At 36.6% G+C, this 25,654-nt stretch overlaps 1 protein-coding gene across 5 annotated transcripts in view; it reads left to right on the top strand.

Moving 5' to 3' along the window:
- The first annotated feature begins 266 nt into the window (after positions 1–266).
- Positions 267–25,654, top strand: part of AKAP7 (A-kinase anchoring protein 7) — an 81,321-nt gene continuing 55,933 nt past the window's right edge. For 2 of the 5 annotated variants that reach the window (XM_030489613.1, XM_030489612.1), the window contains exons 1-5: positions 271–471; positions 1,486–1,631; positions 5,295–5,431; positions 10,694–10,854; positions 22,229–22,341. In XM_030489613.1, coding sequence (XP_030345473.1) covers positions 423–471; positions 1,486–1,631; positions 5,295–5,431; positions 10,694–10,854; positions 22,229–22,341 — 606 coding nt within the window. In that variant the 5' untranslated portion in view covers positions 271–422. Of the gene's footprint in view, positions 472–1,485; positions 1,632–5,294; positions 5,432–10,693; positions 10,855–22,228; positions 22,342–25,654 lie in introns of all 5 variants that reach the window. The other 3 variants (XM_030489611.1, XM_030489614.1, XM_030489610.1) reach the window with 3 other exon arrangements.

Here is a 25,654-nt window from a genome sequence, read left to right as displayed (position 1 = left end):
GTCTGAAGAATTTGGTTTTTTTTATGCTCAGTTGTATCTTTTTTTTTTTTGCATGTCATTGCATTTACTTAGAACCAGACAAGACCAGAAGCTATTAAATATAGAACACTGAAGTCCCTTGTTCTTGTTGTTCCGCATAAAGCAGTGAAGTATTTTTGCTTATATGTTGACAAGGAAGAAGAGCAGCATTCTTAAGGGGGTTATATGTCAATATTTATTTGCTGATAATTAGAGAAATGTATACTTGGTATATTGGCTGTGTATAATGTCTCTTTGCTGTCAAAACCTAAGACCCAGTGTGTTATTTTAAATATATTACAGATGGGCTGGAAAATGTACAACAAAAGAAAATCTTTGAAGAGAATAAGAAAGAGACAGAAGAGACAGAAGAGCCATGTCCTACTGATTCAGTAGACTCTCTGATGGCAGAAATGCCATTTGTCGACACAGATATTGAGGATAAATTTATTAGTAAGTACATTAAACAGTAGCGTGGAAGCATAGACACATCATGCACATAGTGGGCTGTGCACAAGGAACAGAGTCTCCCTGCAAAAACAGGATTCAGTCCAGGGTCTCTCTTATTAGCACTCAGTCTTGCAAATACTTGAGTATATTAAAAATGTACCATTTGGGGATCCACTGCAGCAATGAGTCACAGAATAGAGGCACCTCATATGTCGCATTACTGTGTATGAACTTCTCAAGTCACGGCATTTATGAGCTGTCTTCCAATATGTCTATTCCCAACATGGGGCTAGAAGAACACCTCTAATTAGACAGTGGATGTCTGCTGCCTGGTCAGTTTATGGGTATGTATCAGGCCACGTGGTGGGAGAGGGTCTGCAAAGGCCTGAGGAAATAGGACAGGAGAAAAATAATTTATAGTGCAAAGGAAGAACTGAGGATACACGCTTTTCTTTCACTATGTTGGAAGGTGTCTTTGGGAAAGGAGATAGAGAATAGATCTGACTTGGATTAAATTTTCTTCTGGGCTGGGTTTGATCCTTGAACTACAGGTTGGCCAGTCCTAGTCTAATACAACCTTTTTCTTTAGTAATCCTATGTATTATTGTGCTTTCTATTTCAAAATGCAGCATGCATGGGATTTTTAAAACTCAATATTGGCCCTTTTGCTCTAAAGCCATGTCCATATTCAAGTGTAGACAATTTGCAGGTCCATTACACTGGAGTGTGAGCTGGCTATATGAAACGCAGTAGTTTGGAAGCTGCATGTTGGTGTTAACAGCTTGTAAACTCTAATTAGTAGTGTAGGCTGTTAATTCAAGTATGGTGCTCCACTTTCTGACTATATTAATTCAGGTTGGAGTAGGATCTCAATCTGTCAGTTCAGAGCATGGGCAGATTAGATGACTGGCAAGACACCCTCCAGTCAGTTAACTGAAGTCCAGCTCCTGTTGTCATGGTACTGTGTTTTTGTTTTGATTTGTCTGTATGCTGAAAGTAATTTTTTTATCTCTTCAGTGCACACAACCTCTGAAATAACTATAAAAAAGAAAAGAAAGAGGACTACTGGGAAGGAAATTGAGGAAGACAGTGAGAGAAAGAAGAAAAAGAAAAAACAGTATCAGCCAAATTATTTCATTTCTCTTCCAATTACTAATCCAGAGGTGAAATTCTTTATTATACTAATTTGTTATAACCAGAATTATTTCAACAACTGCATGTAAGAACAGTATTTGATCTTGAGCAAAATATTTTTTTCCAGATAGTTTGAGAGGAATATTATAAGCCTATTCAAAGAAAAGCTTTATATTATGTAAGATTTTTGTAAATAAAATTGCCTGTCTGGAAGAGAGTAGGGGAAAATATCTTTTTATTTGGTTTGTCAGTCTTATGAATTTCACATTATTTTGACTGAAGCTGGCTCTCTACTGTTCCAGTATTGCTTATTTTGTCCTTTACTTAGAAAAAGGAAGAGAGATATTCCTATTTAATTTAATAAGAAAATCCCTAGCAATATTTTTAGCTCTCCCTACAGATAGGAATTTGGTTCTCTTGCTGTTTCAACTGGTCAGTTTGTAGTTTTAACATTTTCTATCTTATTTGAAATTCAAGCAATCCATTGTTTTAGTGAGATACTGTTCAAATGCATTCAAGACGTGCAGAGAGCTCTTTAAGAAAATGTGTTTTATTGTAGTTAGCAGGCGTTGTCTCATTTGGACAGTAAATGAGAATGATTTCTTGCATGCTGCGGGATGTCTCTGATACAGCTTCCATACCTTTTGTGTCTGCAAACAAGGAAAATAGGTACATTATGTTAAACCAATCAGTTTACCACCATTTCGAAATTTAGGTTTGTTTTTTAATACCAGGAGCTATCTCAAGTGAATTTTAACTCATCCTACAGCTGTACTATCTGTTCTCTGGCAAAGTCAAAGATTGAAAAATCCAAAATGAAAATAAACCAACGTAGGTTTGAAAATTACAGTGCAGTCTTTGAATCTTCAAAACATACGATGTGAAGAAGAGATTGTAGGGGCTTTCATAAGATCCAGGATGGCCCGACACGAATGTTGTGGGAGATCTCTTGTGCCATCTTAGTCTGAAATACCTTTTCTTCCTGTCTGTTCCATGATTTAACAAGTGCAAGAATAAGGTAGGGGTTGTATGATCTGATAATTGAGATTTCCTGCTCACAGTTGTTACTATGGCTGGTTGAATGGCTGGTTGAGTGGAAAACTCTTAACTATGCATGCTTTTTTATATGTCATGTATTTAGCCTTATATAATTTACAGAGGTAAAGGAGCAACTATACTAAATCTCAGAGCGTTTGAGAATCCCGGGACTTTGCTAGAAAGTTTTGTTTATACTTGCCTCCTTAAATGTAGCGTTGCTCTGAAACAGAAAATACATGTTGGAATTTGTATAGGCAACGTTAGCCAAAATTTAGACTTAAGACACCTGGTTTCTTGATAGCCAAAGGGAATCTGGTAATTACTGGTAGTATTTCAGTTAGTAATGAGAGACCTTTCTTTTTTTTTGAGCATCTGATTTTATTCCACTGAAGCGTTTCAGGCATTAGCACTCTTCCTTCATATTTTATGTAGCGTTACAAGCTTTACACAGAGAACCATTTTGTAATAAGGGATGTTTCTGGACCATTTAATGAACTCTTCCTCTTGGAAATTAAACAGTTTCCTTTTTTTTTCCCTTTTGTTTCATTTTAATTATATGGTGAATCTTCAGACACAAAATGTGGTGTACCATTAATTTTGAATTTATCTTGAACTTTGCATTATTACTTGTGCAAAAATAGTTAAATGGATGATTATCATTGTATCTTTTTCTTGTAATTCTTTTTAAAGTTATGTTACATCTGATGTGCTGCCACTTGCCTTTCAGCGTCCTCCAGTCTTGCTCATAATTATAATTAATCTGTTAAATCTTTAAAGCTTACAGTCTATATATTCACTTACTAGTAGCATTCTTGCAATAAGCAAAACTAAGTTGTTTTATTACTCTTTAGAATAACATACGCCAAGTAATGAGAGAGGGACCTTGAAATCAGTATTTGAGGCCTTATTTTGGAGCACATTTTAAAATAATCTGAGGGGGAAATTGTTGAGTATGATCTGCCTTCAGACATTTCTTTTAGTCGAGTTAGGAAATCTCAAGTTAAAAGAAACAGGATGATAGCAGTTGAAATGTATCATAAAACTCCGTAAGGTAACGTAAGTAGCAGGTTAAATAGCAATTTAAAGTTTTCATTTATGCAGTGGGTCATAACTAGTTATACAGAGAGCTTGGAAGAGTCCTGGTTCGTGTAATTAAAATTCCGCACACTCAACTGTCAATTACACCTTAGATTTATTGAAGAAAAGAGAATGAATCTGAAGTTATGTTATGCACTGTGATGACACAGCTGGGCTACAGCTATTGTGTTACATTTTGACAACATAACTTCTGGGAAAACATATTAAAAATAAACTCCTGAAGTTCACAGAAATGTCCTTGAAATTTTTTTTTCTTCTTTCCAAATAGTGTAGATTGTGTAGAATGTTGTCACTTTAGGCAGACAGAAAGAACCTACAGTCTTCAATAGGAATCTTACGTTTATCAGAAAGGTAGCTTATTTCACACCTTCCTGCTGGGTTCAGCAGTAGCTTGTCTCTGAAACTGCTAACTGTCCATCTTTGGAATGAACCCTATTCCAAAGGTAAGTTGGTAAGTTTTTAGCTGGGGTTCCTAATGGAGTTTATACAGGTGTGAGCCTGCCTATCTCTTTGCCTTGTTGTAGCCCCATTGGGGTTTTGTGGGTTTTCAACCTTTACACCAAAGCACTTTGCTTACCATGCTTTAAGAAGTAACTAATTTTGCCCGATGGTCATTGGGTTTGATTTAATTTCCAGGAACATATCCAAGAATTGTTGCAGGTTGTTTTGGGGTTTTGGTTTCAGGTTTTGTTTTGGCTTTTTTTTTGGGAGTAGGGGGGGTGTTGGTGGGTTTTTTTGTTTGTTTTAGTTTGGGGTTTTTTTTTTTGGTTGGTTTGTTTCGGGTTGTTTTTGGTTTTTTGGTTTTGTTTTCTTGGTTGTTTAGTTTTTTGGTCTGTTTGGTTTTTTTGTTGTAGGTTTTTTTAATCACTACAATAAAACTACTATAATGGCAAGCACAGCTAACATTTTGTCTACAATTTATAGAGCAGGTATAACCATACAAATAATTTTCAACAAAGAAAATGTAATTCAACTAATTTTAAAGAAAAAGACTGATGAAGTTTGAGCTGTGTACATGTTATATGGAATTTCATTAAAATATGTTTGAAGAGAATATATATGTGTTATATCTGTCTATTGGGCAGTATGATCAGAATTCCAAATCAGGTAGCTCTACAAATTATTTACTGGATATTCCTGTTTTGTATGTGCCTGATTCTGAAAAGATCTCTTTCCAGACACTTGTCTGCACACAGCAGCACACAAGTTTAGCAAAGCAGGCAGAGAAAGTCCTTGAAGAAGCTTTTTATTTAGATTAATGGCAGTATAAAACTGGACGATCTTAATCTGTTCCAGGAATTTATCATACTTATGGAAGCAGACTCCTATTAAGATGTGATGGGGAGTGTCCAGTGATTTATTAATCACTCCATTTGTACCCACTTTGTGTTTACTCGGGTCAATTAGCACAGCTTTGTCAGAGGATAAAACTTTCTTCTGCTAGAATGGTTTTTACATAAATGTTTGATTTCAGGTTTTGTGTTTTCTTGTTCACTTGCACGATGGGATACAGTAATTGTAACTGCTAACTGTTGTTTCTATGTCTTTCTTCCCAGATTACTAGGAGTATTCAGGCTGTCCAAGATGCAGTAATACAAAAGGATCAAAGGTTTTCCAAAGCAATGGTTCACTCTGGCTCATTGCATGTCACCATGTTTGTGATGCATCTATCCAACAAAGAAGAAATTAGCATGTAGGTATTTGGTGTTAAATTAGGTATATATAAGTATTTTTGCTGGAGGGGTTTGTAAAAAGGGGTTCATAGAAGGGGTAACTGATGGTTATTTTTTGCAATACAGGGCCTTAAAGTACTGGGGTTACTGAATATTGAATTCCTGTTCTTAAAATGCTAATCTTAATGTTAGTAATTTTCGTAATTTATGGTATGTCATGAGCTCTGAACAAAGTGTGCTTTTTTCCCTTGCATTTCCCTTATTGTGCACTGAGCTTGTATGCACAAATCTCTATGTTTCCTAAAGTAATTATTTTAAAACAGTGTTTTGATACAGAGCACACCGAGCAGATTATCAGGGGAATTTTCATAGTTTAGCAAATGTTATAAGCCAAATTAGTAATTGTCACCAAAAGACTTCAATGAAATAAACCTTAGCTCCAAGGTTTTATATGCCTCATGCAGTTAGAGGTTTGCTTCTTTTTTTTAAATGCCCTTTAATTAATTTATTATGCTCAAAATTTAAGTACACTTAAAAGAGAGGTGGCTGTTAGGCCTTATCAAAGGTATAATTTTTATGTTGCTTCAGTGACATAGCTGATTTTTTAATCATATAAAAGGTTAGAAAAGTTGTGGAAAGATGTACGTATTATTATACAATGATGTCTGTCATGTCTAAGATGCAGCTACTTCCTTTGTAAAGTGCAGTTCTTTGGTGATTTTTACTATTTGTCACAAGCCTACTTTAATGTACAAGTTCAATGGTTGATACAAAGATGTTCAGACTTCTATCTATACGGCTGTAATTTATGAATGTTCAGAGTAATAATTTGCGTGTCTGGCTGTAATTTTGACTTGAAATGCAAACAAACAGTGTATTTAGTAGTCCTACTTCACACAGGCTTTCTCGACAGTTTCTATTTAGATGTAGTACATAATGGTTTGCATATGTGATGTCTCTATATTCACGTTATAATTGCAGAATTGATACTGCAAACACTTTGGTAACTAACAGAATACTATGTGAAGTGCTGATAAATGGCCTACTGGCATTATAAGAACATCTGGGAATCCTCTATTGCTTACGTGTCAGTTTTGTAGTGAATTGCTAATGAATGAAAATTCATCATAGCCTTATAATTCTGTGAAAGAGAAGCCTCATGGTTTCATCTCTCCCAGATGAGTTCTTTCAGAGCCCCTCTGTCATATATATATGATATATATCTATCTATCTTACTGGCTTTCTCTGTAGTGTTAGCAGGCATGTGGTCCATGTACTGAATTATCTAGATCAAATACTGAGTAAGTGCAGTGAGACATTGCTTTGGTTATGGTACAGTTACAAAATAATGTGTCTAATAAGCATGTGTTGAATAATTTTTTCCTCCAAAGGTTTGCCTGTTAAAGTACAGATTGTTCGTAAGAAAGCAAGAATCCAAGACTGAACATAAGAACCATTTGGTAGTCAAGTGCATGCTTCTAATAAGGAGTATTTTAGCTAAAAACGTTTAACCCACCTAAAAATAATGACTAAATGAAGTGCCCTGGTTGTTTTTCACACTCGTTTCATTGAATGCTATATCCTTGAGGCTTCTACTCTTAACTCTTCTGTGAGGATGCAAAACTGTCAGCAGCCTTGTCTCCAATGGTCTGATCTAAAGGGAGAGAAACGGGTAGCCAGCAACAGAGAATATAAAGGAAAGCAAAGGATACTATATCTGATAGACTCCTCCTTCTCTCCATGTGCCTTTTGTCTCCTGGGGTAGGCACATCAGCTTCCTCCTGCCCTGCTTGATGAGCAAACTGTAGTAGCAGCTGAACATGGGTGAGAACAACCACTGACTGCATGCATGAGATTTTTAAAAAAAGGGTTTGAAGTATGAACTTTTTAAAAAGGGAATGTGAGAGGGTATCTCGAAGGCAAATCTGCCTCCTCAGTATATTCTGCTACTCCTGGAACTCCTTCTCAGCTTTCATTGTCTGACTGCCACCCAAACACTTACTTATGGAGTCCTTCTCTGCCTCTCCCAGCAAAACTCCACAGTCGAGGCACCCAGGAGTTGTCCTCTAGTCAGCAGCAGCTTCCCGAGAGGTTCGCCCTCTTCCCTGGCCAGATGCCTCCTATATGCATCTAGCTCAGATATCTTCAGGTATTCTAGATTGCATTTTCTATTATATGGGGTTCTGCTTTCTGTTTAATCTTTTGGGAGAAATTAAAGAGTAAAAAGTTGAATTTTCTTTTCTTCGCTTCACCAATTTTTGGTTGCAGGTTAATGGAAAGAAACCAAGATCCAGGCTGGCGAAAGGACCTGTGTGTAATGTAGGCTGACAGTAATCCCTCAAATAAAGTGCAGGTAGTCAACTGGGCATCTGAGAGTTTGCAGATCCTTAGGTTTGGATCCATTAAGTTGCTTAGATATCTACAGTTTTTCTACTGTGTTTGCACAATAGCACCTCTGTCTATACAGCAATGAAATGTGTTGAGCGCTATTTGAAGTCAAAATGCGTGATAAGAATGTGCTAAACATAACATTCAATTCAGCACAAAGCCCTTTGTATGGTATTTTAGCACATAGAGCTTTCACCCTGAAAATGGAAGATCTGTATTCCAGGCTACTCTTTCTAAGGGAATCCAAACCTGCAATACCCATGCGAGTTTCCTGACTGACTGGCTGTGGTCTAGCTTTCAGGAATACACTTCACATGTCTCTTTGTAGGACTATATGAAATCAAGAATGGGAGATTTTAAAAACCATAAAGCAAGCAAGCACTCCCTTCAAGCAAAGAAGTTCTAGTCCGTGCTAACTGTATGCATAGTCATGGGATCAGGTACTAGAAATCAGGATACCTGCCTTTGAAGTAAATGCCTTCGTTACCAGGCCACAGTGTCAAGTTCTTCTTCCTTGTTATATGTCAAAGACTCTGTGAATCTAACTTTTTCATTATAAATGTGAGAGCTGGAAGGTTTCAGTTTGGCTTTTTTTGCAAGGTTGCTTTTTCTAACACGTAATCAAAATTAACAATTCAGAAATTTCTAAAAAGAAACCACTTAAATGCTATAATATTTACATTACAGCAATACAGAAAGACCAGGCACTGCTTCTATAATCCTAGTTTGCATTCACTTAGAATATTCTGCCTAAGGCGGTTTTTTTATTCCCTTTCCCACTTCGGAGCAAAATGCTTGTAAACTTTTTTGTTATCCCTGAGGGTTACTTGCACTGAGCGTAACTACTATTTGGCATCGTAAATACTATTTGGTATGAAACAAGAAAATAGCACTGCTGTGTTTATTGCTGTTGACTTCAGTGGAAATGTTTGTCCTTGTACATTATTCTTCAAAAGCAATTGTTAGATGTTATAAAGTGATTGATAGAATACAAAAATACAAAATATGCTAGAGTGAGATGACAGCTATTCTTCTAAATATTTTAGTGTATACAAGATTATCTGTTAAAGAAAAAGAAGAACTAAATCTTTAGTGATATAGTGCTAAACTGAAAACACACTCCACTCTTTAAATTGACCTTTCATAGACCTTGTCAGGCAGAGTTGGCCTGGTCAGTGAGTTCTCCTGCACATTCTGAAGTATGGCAATATAAATCTTTGTTCAGCTGGGGATCAGAGCTTTCCATGACTCTCAGTGTACTAGTTCTCAGATGCAAAAAAAATCCAGAGATGGGTTTTAGGTATGTGCATGATTCGCTACTTGGAAGCCCGCTGCAGTCTGACACAGTATTTGAAATACCTGTACTTATTTTGGAACAATTTTCGGGTTCATGTCAGTAAATAAATCTACACATGATTACCTGTAAAGGTAATAATCAGTACTAGATGGTGGGTTTGAAGGGTCTTGAAGTATAGCACGTATGGAAGACACAGGAACAGGCTTGTTTAATGGTGATAAAAAGGGTGGCTAAGTGGCAGACATTATGCTCAAAGGAAAATATCTTTGCTAAGGAACAAGTAATGGCATTGTTGTTTAAAGTGGCTATATAGGATATAAAGTACTTCTAGGCTGTAGATTAAAGCTGTATTAAAAAACCACAGGAGGACTACATCAAATAAAGGTATTTTGTCATGTAATCCACCTTAACACCTTTCTTATCCTGGCCTAGGTTTCAATTAAATGCATCGTTCTCATCAAGAGTCCATCTTGTTAAACACAATGGAAACGTGTGTAGGGTTATTTGTAATTGTACAGCCTTAGAGAATATAATTTAGCCTGCTTTAGAAATCATGGTGATGGCTTTCATCCAGCTAGGACAGAAACGTGAAATAAACTCTCTTGAACGTTTTTAGCCTCTTACTGCCATCTAGCGTTCAGAAAGTCATAATCCGGTTCGTGAAAAGTAAATTCAGTTTCTTTCAGTAGAATTAAAAGCTCTGAGCATGTGGGAGCACTTTAGAAGACACTAAGAATGTTTATATGGTTTTTGTTTAGCAAGTGAATCACTTCAAGTGCAGGTCAAAACAAATATTTCATGTAGTCATACATGCACTTAGTGTGGCTAATAAAATTATTAAAGAGCTACCAGGCCTGCTCCTCTTTCTTAAGTTATGTGTACATTATGTGTACGTGCTACTTATCCCTTAAAGAAAGTAAGCATCAGTTTAGATAGTACTTCTTTTAATAACAGTTCTCAAGGAGCTTAATAGTAGTAATTTTGATGTAATTTTATCATTATACATACATACATGTATATACATATATATACATGTGTATATATATGCACACATATATATGCATATATACATATATACATATTATACATTTATCATTATACATATATATAATTTCACTAACCTTTGTTTATAATAATATGAAGTAACACTCTAGTAACTTTGAATGAAGCAGAATCCTAGAGTGTTCAGCTGAGCTATCAGGAGGTGAAAAAAGTTAATTACTTTAAGAATGGAAACCCAAGTGCTTCCGAGTAAGAATCTTATTTAAATGGGGTGCACAGAGTAATAGAAACACTATCATCGTCATATGTGGTCATGTTGAGGACTGAGAGAAACTCTTTTGAGGAATTACAACTGCTGCCAGGTCTGCCTTATTATTTCTGTGGTTTTACAGCTGGGTGTATGAACTAGTTTACCTTTATAAAATGGTAATAATACTGAGTGCGTTGACAGGAAGTAGTGCAAAAGTACCTGAGTAGATAATAAATCCATAGTAATAAAACTTCGTGATTTTTTTTTATATATAATGATTAATATCAATGTAAACAGTATTAATATATTCAACTTTCCAATAGATACTTTCTTTCCTCTTGGCAGAGCAGTTGGTGCTCTTTCAGACAGCAAGGATTTTGTAGAAGATCTCCTGAAAGGAAAAACCGTGGATTTGTCTTTTCAAGGAATTGATCACTTCAAAAATGAAGTTGGATTTGTGAAGTTGGCAGAAAATGATCACACAGCTATACTTAGAGAAATAGCAGGTACAACTTGTCAATCTAGTTTAAGTTCTTTAAACACTTTTTAGCAACCTAGATGAGAATGGAGCACAAAGATAAGTTGGTGCTAATTTAGTCAACGTTAATTTACCTTTAACATCTATAAAGGCTACATAACAAACTTCCCAGCATAGTTCAAAAGGATATTAATGAATTACAGGCAGTACTGTTCTATGATATCTTTTTATTTAGTGTATGTAAAAAACAGTGCAGATTTGGAGATGGACATAAAGATTCTGTTCTACCTTGTTTTGGTCCAAGTACCATCTGCTGTTTCTCAGATGATATTTGTACCCCTTTCTGTTTGCATATTCATGCTTACTGACTTTGAGAACTGCACCCTTGATGCATCTTACCTGACTTGCAAAGTTAGATACTCCTCTCCATTGTGTTTATTCTGAGTAGAGCACTGAGGGACAGTGATGTTCTTTCATCTTCCATGATCTGGGGAGTCTTTTAAGTTTGTGTTTGTATGTTATACATATCACTCTTAAACCTCAGTGAATTAGTTGTAACTTACCACTCCCACATGTGTAAGTGCATATACACACACACGTGTGTGTGTGTGTGTGTATAGGTATATGTGTGTATGTACTTTATACATATAAAATAAATGTAATAATAATGTAATCATAAAATGTACTTTTATACTTCCATATATGTATAAAGTAAAATCTTTACTTTCTCTGCACCCCTGGAGGATAGGGGGTATTCAGGAAAAGGACATGTCTGCCAGAGTAATGGAGTTGGATTCAAGGCTGCTTTAGCCTGCGGTTTTTCTTTTCTTTTTGAGCAGTTGTGGAACCAGGCTGTGACTTGTTCAATATTAATTGCCTTCCTGTAGCAATTAGGAACTCACTGAAAGATGTGGCAGGAACATGCTACTATGAGAGCAAAACTCTCAGTTCTGTCTTGCCAGCGGAGCTAAAGCCACTGCCTTTGCCGGGCGGGTAAAATGCATCCAAAGATACAGTTCAAGTCAGTAGGAGTGTATAAATTAAAAGGAGTATAATATCAGCTGAGAAACAGCTCTCAGTACCTAAACCAAACCAAGGTGGAGTGGAGTTTTTATCTATGAGTCTATACTTAAAGTATGTTGTTTACAGAGCCTAAATAAAAATTCTCAGGGAACAGTGCTGATTGTAATTCATTGGTGTCCTTTAAAACTATCCCGACAATTCCAACTATTCCTTGGAAAAACTCTTTAAAAGAGTTTTTCAGTATTGATGAATTGTCTTTTGTGCTCTGAGGAATGTGAAGTCACACCATTTTTTAATAGTGCAATAACCCATATAGGACATTTAGCAGAGTAGCAAAGACTGCTGCTGTCACGCTACGTCTTTGCAGTCCAACACAGAGGAAAAATGGAAAAAGTCTTTTATTTAATACAGTCCTTTCTCTAGCAATTCATTAGTTTAATTTCTGAAGTGCCTTTAGAAAATATTTAGTATTTTTTAACTGAGGTTTTAAAGAACGATTGAATAGAAGACTGTGAGCTTTTCAGCTTACTAAACTGCTTATGTTGTTATTGGGCAATGCATTATTATTTTAAGCAGTGCTTGATAGCAGTGTATTTCTAATATTCAGTATGGTAGAGATGGAATGGTCGTTAGAGTTCCAGAGAGGCTTCAGTTGACAACTAATCCCATAATTATTTCCAAGATTGAATCTACCAAGTATTTCTTCAGTCCTTTGGATGATAGGCTTCCTCATCTTTGTCTTTGAGTTTGTCTTTACATTTCTTTGAGGGTGACAGAATATTGTATGTATGCTGTTCTATAAAGTGAGATAATTAATAAAATGTATTCCCATTCAGTACCTCTTGTGGAAGGAGAGGAATGGTTTCTGTTAGTGACAGAAACTTGATTTTGAGAAGTTTACAGTTCAGAACTCCAAAATAATTAATTGCTAGACATGGAGAGCTAAATATCTTTTAACTACAGGTAATAAATGAATTTGTTATGCATGATTTTCTACACATCTGAGACTAGTGAACCAGATTTTGATCAGAATTAGAAAAGATGAGATCAGATTTTGACCTGTTTTTCAGTTTGACAATCCTTCTTAGTAGACAAATTTGTAGTACAGTTAAATTTAGCAAACAAGCAAACCTACGTTTTCCTTGTAAAGCATAACCACTGGCACTCACTGGTGAGCATTCTTTGCTTGTATTAGAACTACAGCTGTACATCATTATATTCACAACGCTGCTGTTTAGTAAAAATGTGTCTTATTTCATTGCTTAATTTTGCCAACCCAGCAAACCATTTCTTGGCTTTAGGCCTGTCCTTCAGTCTCTATACTTCTACAGTGATGTTTGCTTTGTCCAGCTTTAGTTCTGAAACAAGGTAGGAAGCCGAATATTACCAGAAGAAAATGGTAAAATGACTGGAAATGTTTAGTGGGTATGACTTTAGGATATGCTGTCTTAACATTTCTTAGTGACTGTCGCAACCTAACCTAACTTCTGAATTGCTGCTGATTTTGGAGTATCTTTTTGTGCCTTCTTGGAAGTGCTAATATTATTTCATAGCATATAACCTTTATGAAAGCAAATTCAGTTTTTGTATTGATGCTTTCACCAGAAGAAAAGACTTTAGGTCTGTAACTAGGTAACACTGAAGATTATACAAGTGTGTTTCAAAGAGTTAGCTTAGTTACACGTCAAATTAGTGGAAAGGCCAGGTATGAGCAGGAAGCAAATGAATACACTGAATAGTTTCTATGTATGTCTTCATTAGATTAAATAGCAAAGCATTTAATGTAAGTAACCTGATGAAAATAGATAATTTCTTATTACACAGATACCTTTCAGGGCAGTGCAGTGTGGAATATAAGATGATATTAAATGAATCCGTGTGAACTCTTCAGAACTGATGAGGTAAACAACAGTCATTGGCATTCTCTCCCCTCCCCAGTGTATCACAGGTATAATTCCTTTAATGTAAGAGTACACTTAGAGAGTTCATTGCAACATAGTTTAGTTTGCATGTGTTTTTTACAAAACATTATCAGACAGTCCTCCAAGGGCCAAACCTCCCACTGAAGGCGTTGCATTTTGGAGAAAAGAACATGTAGTACTTCCTCTGGGCTGTATTTAACACAATAAATACACCTTCTAATGTAAAGAATCGTATTAGCAGAAATGTGCCGTTGAGTTTATTTTCTGTAATACATTTCATTCTTAATTCAAAACAGGCTGTATTTCAAAATTGCGCCTAGTATTCCTGCTCTGTGGATAGTATCCTGAACAGACAATTTTAGAGAGATGCAGGAGAAAATATTGGAAACTCTTTTCTGCTGGGCTGCTATTGCCAGGATCTTTGTCAAGATTGCTGTTCAGCTCTTCATCTATACTGTTGTAAGCTTATATATGTTTGACAAATTATCTGTCACAAGTTTATTCTGGCTCCTAGTACGTCTTGCCTGTGATATAACATGTCCCTCTAAGGCTGCTACTTTAAAACTGAACCTGGCAGAAAGAAAAAATATATACAGTACCGCCTGCAAGATGTTAATCAGCCTGGTGTTGTCCATGGAACAGTAAGGAGAGAACTGTTCTGCGGCTGGTTTGATTTTTTGCAAGACCTAAGTTTAGTTCATTACAGAATTACTTTTTTGCTACTTCAAGATTACGGTTGGTTTCTGCTATGCTCTAAGGTGAATTTTGACTTCATGTGTTACTTTGTGTTCTGCATGAGTGTTGTAGGAAAAATATTCATAACAAGCAATAGAAAAAATATGAAGTTAAATTAGATTATTGTAAGAGCCCATTTAGTTCCATAACCTATGTGGAAGTTTGTTTGATACCAATGTCTGAGTGTAGTACAGCATTATAATGGTAAGTGCATGTCTGTTAACACCAATAAGTTTGCCAGAACCAAAAGTTCAGGAAAAGCAGAGTTAATATGGATCTTCTGTTTGTTATGATTTCCTAGTTATTTCCCACCAATCCATTAAAAGACATTAGCATTATATAAGTATCTACCACAAATAGTGCTAAACTGTTATGACAGAAGTTTGAGGACTGTTTGTCCAAGTCTTTTTAAAAATCCTGAGCTAAAAGCAATGTATACACTTAACAGTGATTTTATTTTTTTTTAAAGTTTTCATTTCTTGTGCTTTGCTACACTACAGAGTATTTGAAGGACTGTTGTGGCTTAACCCCAGCTGGCAACTGAGCCCCACACAGCTGCTCACTCACTCCCCACTGGTGGGATGGGGCAGAAAATCAGAAAAGTGAGAAAACTCATGGGTTGAGATACAGACAGTTTAATAGGTACAGCAAAGCTGCTTGCACAAACAAAGCAAAACAAGGAATTCATTCCTCACTTGCTATGGTCAGGCAGGTGTTCAGCCATCCCCAGAACATCATGTGTTATGGTTACTTGGGAAGACAAACGCCATCACTCCGAATGTCCCCCCTTCCTTCTTCTTCCCCCAGCTTTATATGCTGAGCGTGATCATCATATGGTATGGAATATCCTTGTGGGTATATGGGATCAGCTGTCCCAGCTGTGTCTTCTCCCATCTCCTTGTGTACCCCCAGCCTACTTGCTGGTGGGGTGGGGTAGAGGCAGAAAGGTCTTGACACCCTCTAAGCACTGCTCAGCAATAATGAAAACATCCCTGAGTTATCAGCACTGTTTCCGGCACAAATCCAAAACACAGCCCCATATGAGCTACTATGAAGAAAATTACCCCAGCCAAAATCAGCACAAGGACTAAGTGAATTTGGAAAAGGTAATGGATTGTTTGGCTTCAGTTTTCATTTTGGTAATTAGATTGTGAATGCTGTTTGAAGCTGATGAAAATGATTACGTGAATCCTGTTTTTTACCCGCAGATTTGCAGATTTTGATTTTATGGGTGAATGATGCTTGTTATGGTCTGACCATGAGGGGGAGCTTGTATTTCATGAACAAAAAAGTTACTCTCTTGTTTATGCAGATAACTCTTTCCTTTGCTTTTGGTCCCTTGTTTTTAAGAAAAGTTGATTTGTTGGGTCAAGTGTTTTATGGGAATGTACTGGACAGACATATAGTACACCTAACTAGTAATTTCTTTTAGTTTTACATAAACGACGTTTAGTCCAATCCCACTAAATGGATTTTTCTAACAGTCCATACTAGAAAGACAAATGGAAAGTGAGTCGTATTGCCCATTTTCTCTAGGTATGTTACAGCTTTACTCAAGCATAAGCTGGCATTGCCACCATACCAAAGCAGTCTGGCCCTTTTCTTGTGCTGGGAATTTGTGCAGCCACAAGGTGAATTCAGCTGTGGTTAAATTAATGTTTCTACATTAGCCAGCTAATTTTTAACCTATTCACAGTTTTCCAGTGCAGTTCACTGAATAGCTGCATGACTGTTGACACAAAAGATAGGAGCAGTGGCAGGCTTGGGGCTGGAGATGACTAGTCTGTTTTGGCAATAATCTTTAAAGATTATGAAACCACGCCTTTAGCACCTATTTTAGGGTGAGTTACATTGCCCTGACTTCAGAGAGCCTAAGGAAATAGTTTAATTCAGTTAATTTAGTTCACTTTAGTTCCAGATGGCTGAAGCTAAGATAAATTGCCTCTTGTCAGTTATTCTTAAGTCATTTCACTTGACAGAAAAATTCCAAACTTAAAACTGTTGTAATTTTCCATTAAAACAACTGATTTGCACAAAGTGAACAAAAAGCTGCTAGTCCAAATCCAGTTATAAATAACAAATGTACAAATGGCAGTTCTATTAAAAATGTCCTGCTGTGACATGTCAAATTTCCTTCTAGTCCATGTGCCATTAGTTACCGTTCCCACTAACGTGTGTAGCAGAACTTCTCTGGGTTTATCCTGGAAACTTGGCTCCATCCACAGCAAAAAGTGAAGCATGCTCTCAAGTTGAAAGTGGCAATGTTCTGCTGTCTCAAGAATATAATTATCTATGCCGGCAAATATATATGTGCTGTGTTGTGTGATGAATATAACCAGCAGGAAAAAAACCCCCAAACCAATGAAAAATGTGATTTTTCTGTATAATGGCATTTTTAGCAAGGAACAGAGAGGGTAGATTCCCCTACAAGGGGAACAGTAAGGGTATGTGAAATATATGAAACTAACTAACCATGTGCATGCCTGGCTCTGAATCTGCCATTTAATTTCTCCTTGATTGTTTATTATGGGATGTGTTTGTTAACATCCCTCTGTACAGAACAAATACGCTGATCTGGTTAAAGGCCAGTTAGCACAGCTGTATTATTTAATGAAACTGGATGTGCTGTTCACTATGTTTTTTGCCTTCATTCCTCTCAAACACCCACTAATGATCTCCACATTTGTTTTTTTAATGCTAAAAATGTAAAGGATGGTTCTCTGAAGGCAAGGACAGCAAATGCTTTTAGATTTTCATTTACATTCTTCATATTGTGCTGCCAACCATTGAATAACAATAACTCTGATAAATACCTCATTAAAATGAAGTGGTAAGATGTGTTTTTTGTTGTTTAAAAGGTGGTACTCTCAACCACTTCTTTTTGTGATCGCAACAAACTTTTAGAATGTATTGGAACAGCTTAAAGCCAGTAAAAGAACTAACTTTCATCAAGAAGTGCTGCCTAAGTTTCTGTTTCAGTCTAGCACTTTGAACCTTCATGTTATCATTGTTTGTCTTATAAGGCTTACCTTACATATTGGCATCCATGCACAAAGTGGGGATTGCTTGGTCCAGCTGTTCCTTGGATCCTACTTTATGAATTGAATGAGCACATCTTTCTTCTATATGCATGTACGGTGATGATGGAAACAGAAGAACCCATGCATGCTGATTCATGTTTGAAATAATCATATAGCTCACTGATAGGTGATAGTGGTGGGCTACAGTGGCAACTCACTGTGGAAAAGCCCAAGTAATAAAGAACTAAGTAGCAGTGGAAGAATCATTGGGAAATTGGCTTGATTCTGGTTTACCTTTTGGCACAGAGTAAAGCTAACAACTAGAGAACTGCTAGTACTGGGGGGGGGAAATAATAGTCTCTTTTCATATGAAGAGATGAGAAGCAAGGCCTTTCCTTTTCTTAGATCCTGGAGATACAAATCACCAGCACAGGAGGTAGTGACTGACCATGGTTTAGCTGCCTTTTTTTGTTTTCATCAGAGATTGGGGATTGCTGAGGTGCTCAGGAGTCAGTGGTTTTTGCCAGGCAGCAGCCAGGGACATTCCCCACACTGATACTAACCTTCATAATGGTCTTAATGGTAGGATCATAGAATAGTTTGGGTTGGAAGAGACCTTCAAAGGACATCTAGTCCAACTGCCCTGCAGTGAGCAGGGACATCTTCAGCTAGATCATGGTAGAGAGTTTGGTGCTTGATGCAGCCTTTGATTGTATATTATGTATTTGAATATATGCTGTATATTTCAAGCATAACATGATATCTGAAATATACTTTTTTACTTCGGGGTGGTCACCTCTAGTGACATATAGTTGAGTTCATGATAAATATTAGCATTATTCTCAGTGCTATTAGGAGAGAAGGGAGGACCAGAAGAGCTTCTTTGTAAACCCCAAAGTTCTGCTGACAGCCAACAGAATACTCTTAAAAATGAAGAACTTAAAAATTTTAACGTGGCTTAACTTGATAGTTACAATTATAAGTTATCTATGTTTGGCTTTTCTTCTGTTCCAAGTGTGAAGTCAAAAATTTGTCAGTAAAGAGACAGAATACCTTTTCTAAATTTTAAACCTTTCAATTGAGGAAACATCTTAGTGACAAGCAGAAATTAATAGACTGGAAGAAAATGTGCACATATTGGAGTTTTCCATATCTAATGAAATCTTGGAAAAGGAAGATGGCCTTCTGTATTACGGAATATGGCTCAATGTGCAATTTTTCTATGAATCATTCTGTATTAATCTAGCTGTTGAATTTTTGAGCCTTTCCAGTATGTAGTGATTCTGAGTAAGTTTCATGCATCACATTTCAAGTCTAATTATGGGGAAACAGTTATCTAATGGATTCAGCTGCATCCACTGTAAGAGAGGCAGATGACATTGAGTAATTTTGACATTATAAAAATAAAGTACAAAGTGGTATTGCAGAGTACTTCAAATTGCATGAAAGACAGTCTGAAAGCTGTCCAAAAATTTGTTCCAGGAAGTCATTGAGCTTGTAAAAATAGCCTTGACTTTTCTGGGGTATACTTGAAGCTGCAAACATTGTTCATCCTGAGACTAACAAAGGAAAACACACATCTTGTTTGATTTTTCTGTCTAGCTAGTAATGATGATGACTGGGGAAAGATGGCAGATCCTCATTTGTTAAGACCCATGGGCATTGTCTGTCTATGATTCTTGTCACTGGCCTCTAATTTCTTTCAGTTCAGACAATCCCCATCATAAACTTTAACCTTCTTGTATTTGCTCAATCTTCAAATTCACTTTCATGCTCTCCTATAAGTCTGGAACTTTCTCTTGCCCACAGCATCCATCCATCCTTCCCCATTTATTTTAAACCTTTCTTGTGGCCACTTCTTCAAAGAGCTGCGTGGATATTAATAGCATTGCATTATCTTTTAACCTTCCTGTGCTGTCAGGAAAACATTTCCCTTTGTTTCTTCCCCTCCTTCTCCCCCATTCTCCCCCCCCGCCGCAGTCTACGCAGATTTCTTTCTATTTTCATTATCTTTGAAGAAGGAAACATTGTGCTAATTACATTTCTAAGTCACCTTACCAGTAAAATGTCACACTTTCCCCAAGTGTCAAAAGTTGCAAAACTGGGGATATTTGTAGTACCAGCAACTATAGCCAATCTCTTGAGCCTGTGAAGTTAAGGAGAACTATGCCATGACAAAACTGTGTGAGAAGTCTGATCACCATGAGAACATATGTGGACAAACACACGTAGACACCTAGATCTATTAAATCTAAACCTGCAATCTCTCTCTGAAGTTATGCTTTCTCTCCTCTGACAGTTTTTTCGTCGTTTTTTGTTTATTGGAATTGCCAGGTATGAAAAAAGAGATGAATTTAGGAAGATAAATAGAAGCAGCTATTGAACAAAGCTATTTAGTACAAAAAGAAGACGTGCAGGCCATGTGGTTGCTGTCCTCCTGTAACACACATTTACAGTGCCATATAATCAGTCTACCCCATTGAGAACCCTGGGTTTAAAATCCTGCGATCAGATGCACATTGGCAAACCACTGGTCTGACACTAAGTTCTTACTGGGGTGAGGGGGACACCCTCAAAGGTGCACATCTCCCCCAGCAGAGATCTTAATTGCAGAGTGGGAGTTAAGGCACTGCTTGGCATAAGACACTATGGCAGAAAGAATTAGATCTTTTGGGGGAGAAAAGAATACAATCCACCAGAATATCACAGGGTAGTGTAAACCTGGTTTTGATAAGACTAATCCTTTACTGCAACATCAAAGTCAATGAGTCCCCGACTGATGCAGTTCAGAAATCCAAACACAGGAACCAGAAAATGGCTTTGTGACAGATAATTTCAGTTTTAAATAAATGTAGGATTTTATTAGCTTTGCAACATATGTATTTATATAGCTGTATCTATAGATACATAGTAGGTCTACACATCTAGGTATGTAGTGTATAGATTCAGATATATAGGTCTGTAGATCTATATAGCAGTTATGCTTGTCTGTACGTGTATACATACCTGGGGCGACGGGTAAAGAGGGAGAATGGGCACGAACTGGAGCACAGGAGGGTCCCTCTGAACATTAAGAAACACGTTTTTACTGTGAGAGTGACCAAGCACAGGCACAGGTTGCCCAGGGAGATTGTGGAGTCTCCATCCTTGGAGATATGTAAAACCCATCCATCCACAGTCCTGGGCAGCCAGCTGCAGGCGGCCCTCTGTGGGCTGGGGGGTTGGACCAGATGTCCTCCGGAGGTCCCTTCCCACCTCAACCATTGAGATCAGCATCTGCCATAGTAACATGACCCCTGTTACCATTGTATAAATGCTTCACTAGTTTTAATCTGGTTGTCCTTTCGGCATCCTGTGAGTTAGAATAAAAGGTTAGGCTAATATTTTTTTGTAATCAACATCTTCTAAGTGGGGAGTGAGGTTGAAAGAGAATTTTCAGGTGGGCCTGTGTAAAAGATGTCATTTGGGTCTTTGGTTTCCTTGGCTTCTTTCAAAATCCCAACTTTTGCATAGCCTGCGGAGCCTAAGGTTATAAATCATGCACGGCAGAGAAAGTGAAGTGAATTTTGATCTCCAGGCCCCAAATGAATATTCTGAGCTGCTTCTAGAACTTTTCTGTTGCAAAGTAATGCATAAGCTTGCAAAATCTCTTCTTAAGTGTAACGTCAAAGTAGCTCACTTAGTTACTATAGAAAACAAAAAATGGTAAGAGTAAGGGTTCTGGAATGATGTGTTACAGGAGCAGAACTGGCAGACTTATGCTAGCTAGACTTATGTGCCTGTATCCCCATTCCTTGAGCCTTCCTCTTTTTTTATTCAGCCAGCTACGCTGTTCACTTTGCAGTGCAATGTATTTTCTTCCAGGTGGGAGAATAAAGCACCAGATCATTCTGTTACGGTTGATCTGTCTAGCAAAAAAAACCCCACACTTAAATGCAAATAGGTGGTTATGGTAAGGGTTGATTAAATTCATGTGATAGGATTGATTTTTTTTTTTCCCCTATTTTGGTTTTAGCTCAAGGATAGTGTGAGTCAGCTCGACCTACAGCTGCTGAAAAATTGGAAGTTGTACTTGCGAGGAAAAAAAAGGTTTTTGAGTTTTTTCTGTAGGCAGATAAAAGTATACATTAATAATAATAGATTAGCTTGGAAGGCAGCAGTGAAGCTTAAAAAAAAGCCCAAAAAAAGCATCCACGTACCTGGTATGTTCTCTAATTCTGCCATTTATATCCAGGGCGAGAACTTTGAGCTTTTAATTTCAGATTTCCTTTGGTCTGAGTGAGAGATTACCCAAATACACGGAGTAGAACTTGCCACAGAATAGTGTTTTTGAAGAGAGACAGTTCTGTTACATACTCTTGAGTTTTCCTGAAGTTTCCAAAGCTTCCAGTGAGAGTACCTCCTGAACAGTTCTGTCAAGTTCCTATTTTGGTAGCAAAAGCAGACCGCATGGACAGCTTTCTACTTGCCATTATTTTAGTAAAGCCAAATTTGTGACCTGTATTAACTGCAAATATAAGACTATTTTCCATGTGAAATAATATATACATTTGAAGTTAACTAGAAATCTCTCTGCCTTTTAGTACTCGTCATCTTGTTTCTTCCATGTGGAGTGGCTGTAACTCACATTACAGTTGAAAGCACATTTTTAAGCATTCTGTCATGTAACGTCTTTGTACCTCTACGTTTTTTCCCCTCTCAGAGACTATGAAGAAGATATTTCAAGAAAAGGGCATCTTGGCAGGAGAAGAAAGAGCTTTTAAACCACATCTGACCTTCATGAAGTTGTCAAAATCCACACCACTACGTAAGCAGGTGAGCTCACATTTCACACAGCTCAGCAGCAGTCTAGAAAGTTTTAATTTGGAGTCGGACAAAGGGGTTGCTTATGCAATAGCATCATACTTTTGCTTTGTAACCAGCTGAAGAGGTAAGATTTTATAATACTGGGGTTTTAAAGAAAAAAATAATTAGTACCTCTATCATACATCTGTACTTTACCACTCTTGATATTCTCTGTACTATTCTCTATTTGCTTTAGGCAAGACCACAGGATGAAAGTACTTGTTCAAAATTACAGAATTGTTATGAGGGTGTAGAATATATGCATGCAGTTTGTTGGGATACTTTTGTTTTCTTCCTGTATCGGAGGAAATAAGCAAATAAACAGTGGAATTTGTATTATGCATAATAGTCAGACTGTCAGTTCAGTCTGTTGAATATGCTTTGGTGAATTTCAGAGTAGAGATAAAACACATCTATAGTCTCTCTTGCAAGTAGCTATTTCCTGCCTATTTACTAGGTTTTTTGAAAAAATACAGAAATACATGTAACTGTGATGATAAATATATATGAGCAATACTAGTATATCTAGGGGTTTATTTCATACTAATTTAACAGAAATATTGTATTATTTAACATAAGGTATATCTCCTTCCTTTTTTCCTGACATTATATAGAATGTTTTATGTGATCCTTTAACATGGACCAGGAGAATAATTTCCGGAAAAAAATATACTTTTAAATAAGAATTGAAGTACGTAATATAAATATTTTGAGGTTTTGGGGTTTTTTTAAGTATTAGAGAAAAATACTTTAAAATTTCATTAGAAATAACTCTAAAAATGCTGAAAGTGCACATTTTAATTTAGTACTGTGAAATCAGTTGGAAGAAGGTGGTGAGATTCGAGATACATCAAGAAACTTCAGGAGCACACATACGTGCTCTGAAACAGAAATAAGGACTTTTCCACAAGTTTAGGTGGTATATTATAGCTATTAAATTTGTAAGCTCACATAAGCTTTTGCATTAACAGTTGTTAACACTCCTTTTAAAAATCCACAGCTCTTCTACAGTATTGGCTGCTCAGTAATTTAACTCTTTGGTGAAAACACCTGAGACAGCCAGGGTGGGGGTTTTGCTGTTCTGTTTCTTGGTTGTTTTTTTGGGGACTGGTTTTTTGGCTGGTTTTTTGTTTTGTTTACATTTATCTACCTTGCACGAGCTATTAGCCGGGGTGAATACTTTCTGTGTTCTGATGTTTACTACTGCTGACAGAACCAGGTCAGTGTCATTCCAGATCATCTTCCTTAGTCCTCCGTAATGCTGGATAATGCAGCATTTATGGTATTATAAAGATACACTGTATAGAAACATACCATGCTTCTATAAATAAATCTGTACATTCTTCTCTTGTCAATCCACTGTCAGGCATAAGCATCGGTCTTTGCTATCTTTTGTTTTATTGTATCTGTGCATTTAGTGAGAGAGTTTCATGCATTTACAGAAAATAATAAATAAGAGCATGAAACATGAAAGGAACAACTATTTTGTAATATGTTTTAATATAATGTCTAATTGCATTTTCAGATCATACAACAGTATAAAAAACAAGAAAGGGGGAGTGGATGAAGATTACATGAGAAAGCATAAAAAAGAGCAAACAGAACTTAAAGTAGTCGAGTATAGTTCACAGCTACTGCTTTATAGCTATATTAACATTTTTTTAATTGTAAGTTTCCTTATTTGAATCAATACTCTATTAAGCAGTTCTCCTCATAATGGCATCTAAATCCCACCAGAGTTATCTTTGAAAAGAAAAATAACCTGTTTTTCAAACCTTAATATAACTAAAAGATTTTTTGAAATGCATGTATTCTGAAAAGATTTTAACTTTCCAAACTGTTAATGATATTTACAAATCAAAGAATTTGAGAATTTAAAATTAGTAAATATCTTAAGAATCAGCTCTCCACTTTGAAGGCACAACATTAAGCTAAAAATGGTAAATGCAAAAAACTCGGAAACAGCCATTAATAAAGGATAAGAATGTGAAATAAAGTGGGTTAGAGAAGAGCTATCTGGATTACTATACTCCCTTCAGCTTCTCAGGTTAAAGAACTTATTTACCTACTCAGAAGTGGGAGCAACTCATTCTTCAGGCTTAGTTGGACCATTCTGAGATCAAATGTGCCACTGAAAACTTCCCCAAAATAAGGAGGTGTAGTGTACTTCTAGGTGTCCTTGTGGAAGGAGGTGAAGGGATATAATTTACTTGCACATGTTTAGCTATTTCCCCAGTTGTTTGAATGATAAGAATCTTGAGTTATTGCTATCTTCTATTCGAAGAACCTAATGAAATACAATGAAAGTAGCAACTGGAGTTTTGCACTTAAAGATAACATTTCTGTTCCTGCTTCTCTCCCTCGCCTGCTGTGTGGCCACAGGTTAGTCACAACCCCTCCGGTTTTCATTCGTCCAGACTGCTGTTTACCTCAGGGCACGTTGTGAGGCACACTTCATAAATGCTGTATGGCATTTGGGTAGCCTTTGATATACCTAGTGCTGCCAGAACTGCAGATACTATGAAATGGATTTCATAAGTAGAAGGTGACTGACGGCTAAATTACTCTGATAGCATCTGCTTAATTAGTATGGAGCATATCCTTAGCCTAGACAGTGGTTGACAAGAAAAAATACCCCAAAAAATATAATTTAGGAGTATTTAATATATCATATTCTTCTGTACAGTGTATCTTTAGAATGCTGTATGTATAATTAGTAAAAAAGAATATATTAGTGAGAAAACTCCATTTGTATTTACAACACTTGCAAGTGTTGTACAAGGCCTGATTCACTGTTACCATTCAACTTCAATGGTAACATCGTAGGGTGCTAGATGCTATTTTGGAGACAGTATTATTATGATTGCACTGGAAACAGCAAGAACTGCATGACTCAGTTATTTATTCTTGTATTTTTTAATGTAAATTATGTTACATTTTTAGCACTATCCTAGTTTCATATAGAGGTAACAAATAAGTTATTTAATAATAATCGCAATAGTAATAATAGTAATAATAATAGTAATAATAATAATTCCTTCATCATAAAGGAGGGAATTCCACACTGAATCAAACCCAAAGCAATGTCTCCAAATTGAAATCTTTCGGCTGTGCAGTCACATTCATCTTGTTGCTGTTTTCAGGTAGACATATCAGATAAGATGTTTAACACTGATAATCATGAAGGCAATTACTTTTTTTGCATGTAAATTTTCTCTCAGTTTCTGTGACGTTACTATTTTTGGCTTCTTGAAATCAAGGATAGCTGAAGAGAGATGTAGTA

This window comes from Strigops habroptila, chromosome 6 (assembly GCF_004027225.2).
Source record: "Strigops habroptila isolate Jane chromosome 6, bStrHab1.2.pri, whole genome shotgun sequence".
In the NCBI taxonomy this organism is placed as follows: Eukaryota; Metazoa; Chordata; class Aves; order Psittaciformes; family Psittacidae; genus Strigops; species Strigops habroptila.
The sequence above is the reverse complement of the archived record's forward strand: the minus strand, read 5'-3'. Positions and strand labels throughout refer to the sequence as shown.